The following is a 13,488-nucleotide window of genomic DNA, read 5'->3' on the forward strand; positions in this document are numbered from 1 at the left end:
ACTCAGTTAAAAATTCAGGCCTGGCAACACAGTTGAGAACGAGGGTTGAATTATAGATATCTTTTCTGAGGAAAGATTAAAGGCGAGGTTTTCTTTTTTGTTTTGTTTTTCATTTTGGCTGTTAGTTTTAAGTAGGTCATTGGAACCTCCAGTGGTTGGTAATTGCTGGGCAAGGCAGCGTTGCCTTAGAAGAGCAGGCTCCAGGAGCTGTCTTCCCCCAGCGCTCTATCCTATGCTTCTTGTGGTTTCAGGGGCCCACGGCTATTTGGCCTCATTATTTTCACAAATACTCGCCTGTAACAATGAATTCCAGGAGTGTTTGTAATTGATTAGTACAAGTAAGTTGAAGATGAATGACTCTGTTTCTCCCTTCATTGTAGAGCCCACACTTCCTTCCAGGATCTGCTCCTCGGCCCCGTTACTCTATTTCCTGTTCATCTGCCCCTTCGTCCTGCTCCTGCTTCTGCTCATCTCCCTCCTCTTCTTATACTGGAAGGCCAGGAAGTTGTCAACGCTGCGTTCCAGCACACGGAAAGAAAAGGCTCTCTGGGTGGACTTGAACGAGGCTGGAGGTATGACCACAAACAGGAGGGAAGACGAGGAGGAAGATGGACGCAGCTGAATCCCGAGAGGCACCTGCAGCTAGGAAGGAAAGGTGGGGGTTTCTGAACTGGGCTGACCGGGGTGTGAATGAATCCTGGTTCTGTCCTCAACTATGTCTGCGGTCCTGGGCAAGTGACCTAGGAATCAGAGGGAGCATTCGCTGAGTGCTTACTGGTTCCAGGCACCGTTAAGGGTTCCTTTGTGTCTTCCCTCATCCACTTCTCGCATCCCCTGCTGGAACTAGCCAGCATCATTACCATATGTGTCTTGAAGGTTCAGGGCCCTGGGCTGCAAGGAAATAAGAGGCTCCCTCACACGGACTCTGGAGGGCTGCAGCAATGCCCTGGTGGGGCTGCTCTCTCCTCTTTTATGTCACCAGTCACACCGACTCTAGGTAATCATTTTCCTCCAGATGAGAGGTGTAGGAAAGGGCCTGAGGCCAGCGAGGCAAAAGGAGTTGGGAACATGCTCTTTGTTTACCTAAAATTTGCCTCCCCAACAAGAATGTAATTTCCTTCAAGGCAGAAATCCAATTTTCTTCTCCCAGCCTACCTACAAAGGCCCACTGGAGAGTGAGCTCTGCTAACAGGTGCGTCACTAATACAGGTGCGTCACTAATACAGGTGCGTCACTAATACAGGTTCCTTGACAAAACGATGAAACACTTGTAGCCTGAGTCTGGGTTGTTTTTTGTTTGTTTGCTTATTATTCAATAAGACTTTTTATCAAGTAATTAAATGCTAAGCAAAAACTTTTAAAAACTCATGGAACAGTGCTCCAGTCAGCCCCGCAAGGCCTCCTGCACCTGCTTTCCCCCACGCCTCCATACCCCACCAGAAGGTCCATGTGGCTCCTGGTGCTCAGCCAGTGCCTCATTTTCTTTGACCTGATGGCACTGGGAAGTAGCGAAGGTGGTGTCTGGAGGAGCAGGTCGACAGTGCCATGGTCCCCGCATACTCCTGCAGGGCCGAGCTTGAGGGGCAGCAGTAGGTCAAGTCTGGTTCCCCAGCATCTCTTATTCTCAGTCGCAAAAAGCAGGAGGTGGGGGTGGGTTGCAAGGGTGGGGTGTAATGGGTTAAATCTTTCAACAGCTGTCCCCACTGGGCCTGCAGTCCCCTCATCTTTGTTTCAAAAGTTGCTCAGGCCCTGTTGTAGCCAGAATTGGAAATCAATCAGTGCCACCTAACAAACTTGAGAAAGCACATCTATTTATTATCTATGTGACCAACCGAGTTGCTTTAACGCTCATTGATTTGCATGTCCAAGGAGAGCAATTTACTTTTAATTATTTGATCAGGCACACAAGTTTTTTTACAAGGGGATTGCTGGTGGCTATGAGCACTCCTACCATGGACCTACAGGTTCCTTAAACTCGCGTCCCTTCATAGCCTGATTTAAAATACTCAGCACGTTTGCTTCTTGTCACCCAGGTAAGGGAGCACATTTTTACAACAACAAAGCTGAGATGAGGACTTCTTAGAAAGTTTAATGACCCCCTGTCCCTATTTTTTAGAAACCTGTATTTTAATTTAAAGGGAAAGAAAGCAGAAGCGAGGCTGGGCAGAGAATCTTGGATGGATTCTGCCGCAGCCCTCGCAGGAGCACCCTTGCCTCCATCCCTCCTCTCCCCTCACCTGGACACGTCCTTCAGCTTTGAGCTCAAATGCCTCTTCCCCTTTGAATCTAGCACTGAAGGGCAGACAGGGAGAGTCTCCTGGGACGGTAGAAATTTAACCAACTTGAGCAACCAGCCTGTTTTACAGCTTCCTGCCCTGCTGCCTGTTTATTTCTAAGTCCCGTGTGCAATGCGGTGACCTCGTCAGCTGGAACCAGCTCCTGACAGACCCCCGGCAACGTCTAGATGAACCCCAGTGAACTTGCCTCATTACCATGTCGAAGTAACTACCCCGGGAGGAGCTATAGCTTCCTGACCGGAACATGTGAGCTATGTGCTGGCATGACAGCCCTCTGCAGCTGCGCCACGGGGACCCCTCCCCTATATGCACTGTCTCCCCTCTCCATCACCCCATAAAACCCTCCTGTCACTTTCCTTCAGAGACACCACTTTGGAGAATATTCTCAGTGCTCTCCTTGCTTGTGACAAGTAAAAAACTCCTATTGATCAAAACCCATGTTCTCGTGAAGAGTCGTTTGTTACTTGCCTGGCAAACAAACCCCATTTTTTACCAGGGAACGGAGACCCTCAAATATGAAACTATTCTGGCCAGAGCAGAGCGTGGGAAGTATGAGTTCCCAGCGGGCATCTGCTGCATGTCAGGCCCTGTGGTAGGAGCAAGGGGTCCTGTGGTGACGCAGACACAGCCCCGTCCCCCTGGGATGATCACCTTGTATGTCCTGGATGCTCTGCTTTCATTCATGGGACTTAGAGCTCCTTTGATTGTCCAAGCGGTTACATGGCACTGTCTGTCCCACAGGCAACTAAAACCCTCCAAAACTAAAACAAACACCACCACAGTATTTTCTTCCTTTCAAACTTACAAAATAAAATTTGCCCTGATCCAGTTCGGCAGACATTTATGTGAAACCTCTTCTCTCTCCAATTACGTACTTGTTCACTTTTGGTTTTTGAAACTTAGTAGAGAGCTTTACTTTTACTCATTGATTTCGGCTTTTCCATTTCATGCCACCACCTGGTTTTACTTTCAACTTTTTGTGTTATAAATCCTCCTTGGCAAAAGGACAAGCCTCTGTCTCAGGAGTTGGCCAACCAGGGCCTATGGGCCAAACATGGCCCACCACCTGTTGGTTTTTAAAAATATAATATATTGAAATATGGTCACTCCCATTTGCTTACGTACTATCTGTGGCTGCTTTCATAGTAAAATGGCAACGTTGTGTAATTGCCACAGAGACCATCTGACTGATGTTGCCTAAAATGTTTACTATCCGACCCTTTACTGAAAACGCTTGCCAGCCCCTGCTGTCCTTTAAAGGCAATGTTCTGTCTCTCTTAGACCTGTATTACGTTCCTAGGAAACTAATTTGACCTCTTATATCTAAATCTCTTGTATATCTCTGGTTAATCTAATAAATGATCTTTTTTTTTTTTTTGAGACGGAATTTCGCTCTTGTTACCCAGGCTGGAGTGCAATGGCGCGATCTTGGCTCACCGCAACCTCTGCCTCCTGGGTTCAGGCAATTCTCCTGCCTCAGCCTCCCGAGTAGCTGGGACTACAGGCACGCGCCACCATGCCCTGCTAATTTTTTGTTTGTTTAGTAGAGACGGGGTTTCACCATTTTGACCAGGATGGTCTCGATCTCTTGACCTCGTGATCCACCCGCCTCGGCCTCCCAAAGTGCTGGGATTACAGGCGTGAGCCACCGCGCCCGGCCTTCTAATAAATAATCTTAGGGTTTCAGGACTGACATCTAGTTCTGAAGCCCAGCTCCTCTGTACCAGGCTTATACTATAGATGGGAAGCTCGTCACCCTGCACTGAAGTCCAGCTCCTCTGTGCCAGGCTTATACTATAGATGGGAAGCTCGTCACCCTGCACTGAAGTCCAGCTCCTCTGTACCAGGCTTATACTATAGATGGGAAGCTCGTCACCCTGCACTGAAGTCCAGCTCCTCTGTGCCAGGCTTATACTATAGATGGGAAGCTTGTCACCCTGCACTGAAGTCCAGCTCCTCTGTGCCAGGCTTATACTATAGATGGGAAGCTCGTCACCCTGCACTGAAGTCCAGCTCCTCTGTACCAGGCTTATACTATAGATGGGAAGCTCGTCACCCTGCAGTGTTTCATACTGTCGTACTGAGCACCTCCTCTGTGCAAGATAAGCTGACACAGAGATGACTAAGGCATGGTTTCTCTGTCCATTATTTTTACTATATTGAGATGTATAGAAAAAACTGACTTATGGTAGAAGATGAACACAATGGTGTAAAGTCATGTGCCATGATAATTTCTTACAATCGTACAGAATTTTTTCATCATCTCAGAATTTCACACCATGTCTATACAAAAGGAACTGTTTTTCCTGTCCTACCAGAAAGGAATTAAAGCTCAGAGAGGTTGGGATTTATCCAGGATTACCCAGCCATATGCAGAAGAGGAAAGGCTCAAATTTAGGTCTGCTGACAAGTCCTGGACTCTTTCCACAATAAACACTATGATCAAATCCACTGCTATGGGGGAAAATCTGGATATAATAATAGCCACCTCCAATGGATGTTATGGTGACCAAATCAGATACATAAGTGGAGATAAGTTTCGAACCATATCAAGTCATAAATGAATGCCAGAATTAACCCAAGTCTTTCTAGGACTTACCTGTCCATGTACATAAATAAACTATAATCAATAGTAATAATCCAAATTCTATAGGCTTTTTCCCCAGGATATTTTCACAGGGTCTTGGCCACCTACAGTGGCCTTTAGATATTTCTGCTGGATTTCCCAAAATTCTAGAAATTTTTTTTAAAGAGATGAGGTCTCACTATATTGTTCAAGCTGGCGTGGAGCTCCTGAGCTCAAGCAATCCTCCTGCAAGGACCCCCAAAGGAGCTGGAACTACAGTTACATACCACCACACCTGGCCCAGATTCTGTGAATTCATATACGCTCACGAGCAAGTCCATTCCCACGTGGTTCCCTGAAGCTCTGTAGGGCTCTGCAGGCTCCCCCTGCTGCTGGGGTCTTGGAGCATATGACATGCCAAGCTGAGTGGTGTTTGGTGGTAAGCAAGGAAAAGGGTCTCACTCTCTTTCTGTCTTTCCATTACACTCTGCAGTAGGGATACAAATTCAAGACCGTTTGCACTCCTGTGTCTCTAAAGAGTCTCTTGTGAAAACTGCTCCATTAGCATTTGCCCAGTATCTCCTTTCTCCAGAGTCCAGACTCCATAGATGCTGCGGCCAGGCTGGGAGAGATCTCATGCTTTGCTCTCGATTTCCCATTTCCTGTTTCCAGGAGCCTCTGCAGTAACGTCTTCATCACAGGTCCTCTTTTCCTCCAGCAGGAAGGTTATGCCATTGTGCTGTCAGGGAGGCTCCACCACTTGGCAGACGGGGCCTGAGAAGTCTGCATTCCCCGGAGGCTCAGGTGACTTCTGTTATACTGGCTATTACTTTAGACTCCTAATAAAGTGCTACAGGCATTTAGAACCCAGAGACAACTGGCTGGGCGCGGTGGCTCATGCCTGTAATCCCAGCAGTTAGGGAGGCTGAGGCGGGTGGATCACAAGGTCAAGGGATCGAGACCATCCTGGTCAACATGGTGAAACCCCGTCTCTACTAAAAATACAAAAATTAGCTGGGCATGGTGGCGCGTGCCTGTAATCCCAGCTACTCGGGAGGCTGAGGCAGGAGAATTGCCTGAACCCAGGAGGCGGAGGTTGCGGTGAGCCGAGATCGCGCCATTGCACTCCAGCCTGAGTAACAAGAGTGAAACTCCGTCTCAAAAAAAAAAAAAAACCAGAGACAACTTAATAAAGAAGATATAATTTGAATTGGGCTTTAAAAGTAGGAAAATATTTTGGCAGGAGAAGGGTTAAGCAGGAGTCTGGACAGAGGAAGCCCCAGGAAAAGTGCAGTGCATGGAGCAGCTTTGGTTTAAGTGTCTAATCTAGGAAGAAGATCAATGTGAGATAAATCCAGAAAGGCAGTTAAAGTTCTGGGGTTGGGGAGGGAAGGAAGAAAAGATCTTGAACATGCACAATATCTTGGACTTCATGTCGTAGACAGTAGTGAGCCAGTGAATGTAGTTTAGTAGGGAAGGCGAATTGAAAAGCGGCAGCATAGATGATAGGTGTGTTGGCGCGAGGAAGGCCGTGGTGCGAAGGGGAGGTGGGGAAGCCAGCTGGAAAAACCTCCTCACTCTCTTAATTTGTGTAATGGCTGTAACACCAATTTCGTGGGCATTTTGAGTCTAGAAAAAAATTATCGGAAAGTTTCAAATATCTTATCAAGCTCATAGAGGTAGCTATTATATGTTTGTTGAACATGATGACACATTATGAGACTCTTCTTATGTCTAATAAATTTTGGTTAACCCAGTTTCCTACTGATGAGTGTAAAGGTAAGAGACAGTTCCATCCATTTGTTATATTAACTGGCTTTCCTTTATATACAGTTATATATATATATTTATATATACATATATTTATATATTCACCTTTACATTTTAATTTACTTGTTAGACATGTGGAGTTTCTACCATATTGTTTCTTTCTTTCTTTTTTTATTTTTTTGCATTTTAGGTTTTGGGGTACATGTGCAGAACATGCAAGACATTTGCATAGGTACACACATGGCAGTGTGTTTTGCTGCCTTCCTCCCCTTCACCCACATTTGGCATTTCTCCCCAGGCTATCCCACCACCATATTGTTTCTTAATCCAAGGCTTCTTCTGAACCAGCTCTGACTGCCAAAAAGGGATGTTTCAAGTTGAAGCATAATTATCACATTAAACCATTCACCAAGACAAGGCTATGTTGGATGAGGACAGTGATTAAGAAGTTTCTATGTTATAAATGACCAGCATAGGAAAATCGAAACTATTACTCCTAGAAGGTCACATTGGGAAGGGCATTGAGAGTGTGTGCTTCCATTTTAAACTGGCTTTTCAATGGTAAGATTCTTGGTGGACTTATCTCATCCTAGTCCCTTTCTGGGTACCCTGCGTTCCAGCCACACCAAATTACTTGCCAGGTAATTACCGCCCGGGTCTCTACCAAACATGCCCCTGATTTTGTGTCTTTCATTTGGAAATGTTTTCCTTTTATGTGATCCTGTTAGTCCCACTACATCGACTTCAATATGTGTTTATTGCTGACTGTGTCCACATAAGCTACCAGGGAAAAACAATACTGTCCGTTCTTCCGTTTACCTTTTCCGGGTCGGATCATGTTCGTGCAGAGAGTTGTGATGCAAACCAAGATCTCGGAAAGCTCCCTGCCCTACCTCATGCCCTTTGGTAATTATCAGATTTTGAGGTCCTATAATGTTATCTTGGGTCCTCTCTCCCAAAACCGCACTCGGCTGGGAGGCCTTTTTTGTTGGCCTGATGTGCACGCGTGGCACACAAATACACCGAGAGACAAAGTAATATGGAAGCTGCCCTAGGTTACCGGCCCAAGTTTAAAGCCGCTACCTTGCCTTTTATTATTTACATAGGTACTCCTTTACTGTGAGGGCTTTTCAGCATGTTCCTCATAAGAGTCACTATGACAATAGCAATAAATGTTCTTTGATGACATGCTTATGCAGTGAGTCTCTAATCAAAACATATATCAGTAATAGTTATTTGGGCACAATAATACTATAGACCAGGGATCGCAAACTTAGGTGTTTCAGCATCTAGGCAGGTAAATGAGGAGAAAGTATCAATACGGTCTGGCGAAAATCCTTAGGGAGTGATGAAGATTAGAGCGAATGGAGCATGCATGTCTGTTGAAAGGCACTTAAGTTCAACATGAGATACAAGACATTATGCAAGGGAATCAAAACACTTTGGGGGTGGAATTCTATTCCTTGTAATCCCTGCATCACATCCTAAAGCCATCAATAAATATTAAAACTTTGCCACCTAAACAGTATCTGAAGGTTATACTTACATCTTAAAATCGTGAGTTATTGGCCTACGGTTTCTTCTAAAAGCTTCGTTGTTTTACCGTTTAAAAATAGGTCTAAAATACATGTCAAATTGATTTTTATGTCATTTTTGTGTAAAATGTGAGGCAGAATTCTCATGCACTGCTGATGGGAATGTAAAATGGTACAGCTGATATGGAAAACAGAATGGCAGTTCCTCAAAAATTAAAAATAGAATTACCATATGATCCAGAAATTTCACTTCTGGGGATATACCCAGAATAACTGAAAGTAGGGGCATGAAGAGATGTTTGCATACCCCTGTTCATAGCACCATTGATTCACAAAAGCCAAAGGTGGGTGGAAGAAACCCAGTGTTCATCAGTGGATAAATGGATGGACAAAATATAGTACATGAAAAATAATACACTATTAGTCATCTTTAATAAGAAAATAAATTCTGACACATGCTATGACATGGATGAACCTTGAAGACATTATGTGAAATGAAGGAGCCAGCCACAAAAGGACAAATGCTATAGGATTCCACTTACATGAGGCATCTACATCAATTCAATTTATAGAGACAGAAAGTAGAATAGCTGTTGCTGGGCCTGAGGGAGGGGGGATAGGGAATGATTGTTTAATGAGTTACAGAGTTTCAATTTGGGAAGATGAAAAAACTTCTGGGGATGGACTGTGGTGAGGGCTGTACTATAATGTGATTAAAATTAGTACAACTGAGATGAACACGTTAAAATGGTAAATTTTACGTTACATATTTTACCACATTATAAAAGTGAGATAAAGATCACGGTTTATTTTGCTCCATATGCTTATCCCATAGCTCCAGTAACATATTTTTTAAAAGCGCATTCTTTTCCCACTATAGTGGTATCCATAACATAAATTAGGTGAATGTTATGTTTTTATGTATTGTTCAAGAAATCTTTGTCTATCCTTAATAGACTGCAGTAATATATTAAATCACAACCAATCATGCTTTAATAAAAATGTACTACTGAGCGTGATTTCTCATAGGGAATGCAAGGCTGGTTTAACATCTAAAATTGAATCTATGTAAATCACTACATTAATACTTGATCACCTCAACAGATCCAGAAAAAAAGAATTTAATAACATTAAATACTTCTTTTTTTTTTTTTTTGAGATAGACTCTTGCTCTGTCACCCAGGCTGGAGTGCAGTAGCATGATCTCGGCTCACTGCAACGTTCACCTCCTGGATTCAAGGGAGGACTTTTGTGCCTTAACCATCTGAGTAGCTGGGATCATAGGTGTGTGTCACCATGCTTGGCTAACTTTCTTATTTTGGGTAGAGATGGGATTTTGCCATGTTGGTCAGGCTGGTCTCAAACTCCTGGCCTCAAGTGATCCACCTGTCTTGGCCTCCCAAAGTGCTGGGATTACAGGCGTGAGACACCATGCTCAGCCTTAACACATATTCTTAATAATATTTCTCAGTAAGCTAGTAATAGAGGGGAACTTTCTAAAATTGATAAAGTGTATTGTATTTAATGGTGGAATATTAAATACTTTCCCCTATAGTTAGGAATAAGATGAAAATGTCAACTATCACTATGTCTGTTGAATATGATACTGGAGGTCCTAGCCAATGCAAAAAAAACAAGACAAATAAATATAGGACAGAAGACAAATAAATATTAGAACAGAAGTTAAACTGTCTTTATTTGCAGGTGATTTAATTATATTTGTAGAAAATCCAACATTGTCTCCAAACAAAGTTGCTGAATACATGATGAACATCTTGATCAAAAATGAGCAAAAATGAGCCATATTTTTATATATTAAAAATTAAAGATTAAAAAATTAATTTGAAAATTACATTTAAAAGCATAAAATACCAAATGCACTGGAATTAATTTTAAGATGTGTAAAAACTCTACATTGAAAACTACAATACTTTGCTGAAATAAAGAAGACCTAATTAAATAAAGAGAGATTCCATTTTCATGGATTGGAAGGTTCAATATCATTAAGTTGTCAATTTTCTCCAAGTTGATCTATAGATTTGATGCAGTTGTTATCCATGGAGAGGGAGTGGGAATTTTGTGCCCACTGGCAATTTATGGAGACATTTTGGCATGTCTTCACAACTTGGGGAGTGCTACTGGTTGGCATCCAGTGAGCGAAGACCAGATCTAGAACTGAGCATACTACAATAAACAGGACAGTGGTTCTCTCCAACAACAAAGAATTGTCTGGCCCCAAATTTCCATAGTGTCAGGTTGAGAAACTGTGGTTTAATGGAATCATAATGCAAATCTCAAGTGTTCTTTTAGAAACAGACAAGCTCATTTAGCATTACATGGAAATACAAGTTACCTAGAATCAACAAAACAATATTGAAGAATAAAAACTTGGAGGAATTATATTCTCAGACTCCAGAACATTCTACAAACTATGATAATTAAGACCATGTGGAATAGGTGCACACGTGAACAAGGAAAGCTGTGAAGCAGAATACACATACACATTTCCATTATAGGTGCTACTATAGTGGGAAAAGGATGCTCTTTCTAATAAATGTAGTAGAGTAATTGGATGCTTACATGGAAGAAAAACAAACCTTGACATCTATCTTACATGTTATAGAATAAGAGCCGGGCGCAGTGGCTCACGCCTATAATCCCAGCACTTTGGGAGGCTGAGGCGGGTGGATCACGAGGTCAAGAGATCGAGATCATCCTGGTCAACAAGGTGAAACCCCATCTCTACTAAAAATACAAAAAATTAGCAGGGTATGGTGGCGCGTGCCTGTAATCCCAGCTACTCAGGCGGCTGAGGCAGGAGAGTTACTTGAACCCAGGAGGTGGAGGTTGCAGTGAGCCAAGATCGCACCATTGCATTCCAGCCTGGGTAAAAAGAGTGAAACTCTGTCTCAAATAAAAAAAAAAGAATAAGAGAAAAAAAATGGAAAAATTGGACATCATTAAACATTTTTGTTCATTAAAAGACAATATTAAGAAAGTGACGACTGGGCATGGTGGCTCATCCTTGTAATCCCAGCACTGTGGGAGGTGGGAGGATCACTTGAGTCTGGCAGTTCAAGACCATCCTGGGCAACATAGTGAGACATCTTTTCTACTAAAAAAAAAAAAAGAAAGTAAAAAAGCCAGGCTTGGTGGTGTGTGCCAGCAGTCTCAGCTACTTAGGAGGCTGACATGTGAGGATCACTTGAGCACAGAAGGTAGAGACTGCAGTGAGCTGTGATCATGCCATTGCACTCCAATCTGGGTAACAGAGAGATCCTGTCTCCAAAAATAGTAATTACATCACAGACTGGGAGAATTATATTAATAAAACATATCTGATAAAGGCTTATATCCTGAATATATGCCAAACTTTTAAAATTAATTTTAAAAGAGGAGAAGCACATAACTCAATTTTAAAAATGGCTGAAAGATTTAAGTACAGTTTGTAAAAGAAAGAAAAAAGACTTGAATATGGATCTCAGAATCGCCAATAAGCATATTAGTTCATGTGCTTTGAGAAGCACATGCCAAGATTAGACATGAAACGGATCTACTGGGGGCAATATCAATGAAGAAAAAAATGGGATGGAGAAGAAAATGGGAAGAGCCCTCGACTGTCACGCAGGTCTGACTGCTGTGAAAGGAAACAGGGAAGGAAGGAGGATTATGTAAAAAAAGCCTCAGACTGCACAACAGTTCTGAGATAATCTGGGTCAAGCTGAGCACTGGTTACTTATGGAAGAAGTACCCGTGGGGCAGACATGGCCCAGCTCTAGTAGCTCTGCCAGGCTTAGTCCTTGGCTGGAAGCAGCCGGGGGAAATGTAGCCTTAGCACAAACATCTGAATATCTGGATACTGGAGGTTGTCAATTAGCTATGATCTTTGCAGCAGGCTCCCTTGGAAGGAGATATGAGTGGAACAGCTCCATGGCCACGGCATATGAAAGATGTTCAACATCATTCTCATCAGAAAAATGCAAATTAAAACAGTGAGATAACTTTATTCATACACAGGGATAGAAAACACAAAGGACTGACAATATCAAACACTGGTAAGAATTTGGAGCAACTGGAACTCCAACGCATTGTGGCTGGGAGGGTAAATGTGTTCAACTATTTTGTAAAATAGTTTGGTAGTTTTTTTTTTTTGTTTTTTTTTTTTTTTTTTGCCAATCAGTTTGAGCTTATGAGGTTGCTCAGGTTAGCCTTGAACTGATGACCTCGCCTTCGCGAGCGCCATGACCTCCGGCGGGAGCCACTTTGGACCCCTAGTTTGGTAGTTTCTAATAAAGCTAAACACATACCTACCTTATGACCTACAATTCCACTACTCGCATTTTCCTGAGAGAAATAAATGCTTATGTCCACCAAATGACATATATAAGAACATTCATAGATTCATCATTGCTAAAAAGTAGAAACAATCCCCTTGTTTATCAATAGGTGAATGAATAAATTACAGTTTCTACATGTCCCAGAATACTACACAGTAATAAAAAGCGAACAAACCACCGATATACATGATAACATGAATGAATCTCACAGCACGTGTTGAGTGAAAGACGACAGACACAAAAAGGTACAAAATTCAAGAACCAGCAAAACTAATCTATGGAATGTTAACTGAGAAGTGGCATAAGGGAAGCTTCCGGGGTAAGTGAAATATTCTGCTTTTTGACCTAGGTGATGGGTTCACGGGTGTATACATACGTAAAAATTCACTGAGCTGTCTTTTTAAGATTTGAGTATTTTACTATGCAAATAACTTAACATATAACTTGTATAATAATAATACATAACTTACTATATGTAAATAACTTAAACCTGAGGGGTTTTTTTAAAGCATTTTTCTTTCAAAAAGTAGTTGAGAACCAAACAGATGACCAATGTAGGATGAGGAATTTTAAAATAGAGGGGAAATTGTAAGATTTATGTGTTCAACAAGCATTTTTCTGGTACTTCGTATGTGCCAAAACATATGCTAGGAGGTGGGCAGGCAGAAATAACTAACATTGTTGTTTCTTCCTTAAACAGGAGAAAGGAGTTAAGGCTCACCTTATTAAAGAGCCACCATGTGTTATGAGGATTGAATCCTTATCACAATATTGTCAAGAAGCCAAGATTAAACCATGGTATTCGTCAGGGTTCTCCAGAGAAACAGAAACAATAGAGCATTGTTAGGCTATGTATAGATGTATAAGAGGAGATTTATTCTGAGAATTGTCTCACACAATTATGGAGGCCAGGAAGCCCCATGATATGCCATCTGCATGCTGGAGAACCAAGACAGCTGGTGGTGTAATTCAGTCTGTGTGAA

At 42.5% G+C, this 13,488-nt stretch overlaps 1 protein-coding gene across 1 annotated transcript in view; it reads left to right on the top strand.

Moving 5' to 3' along the window:
- The window catches only part of CD101 (CD101 molecule), a 37,877-nt gene extending 35,152 nt beyond the window's left edge, over window positions 1-2,725 (top strand). The window contains exon 9 of the mRNA XM_035252580.3: window positions 381-2,725. Coding sequence (XP_035108471.3) covers window positions 381-622 — 242 coding nt within the window. The 3' untranslated portion in view covers window positions 623-2,725. The remainder of the gene's footprint in view (window positions 1-380) is intronic.
- Window positions 2,726-13,488: the final 10,763 nt, after the last annotated feature.

Source organism: Callithrix jacchus, chromosome 7 (genome assembly GCF_049354715.1).
Source record: "Callithrix jacchus isolate 240 chromosome 7, calJac240_pri, whole genome shotgun sequence".
Classification (NCBI taxonomy): domain Eukaryota; kingdom Metazoa; phylum Chordata; class Mammalia; order Primates; family Cebidae; genus Callithrix; species Callithrix jacchus.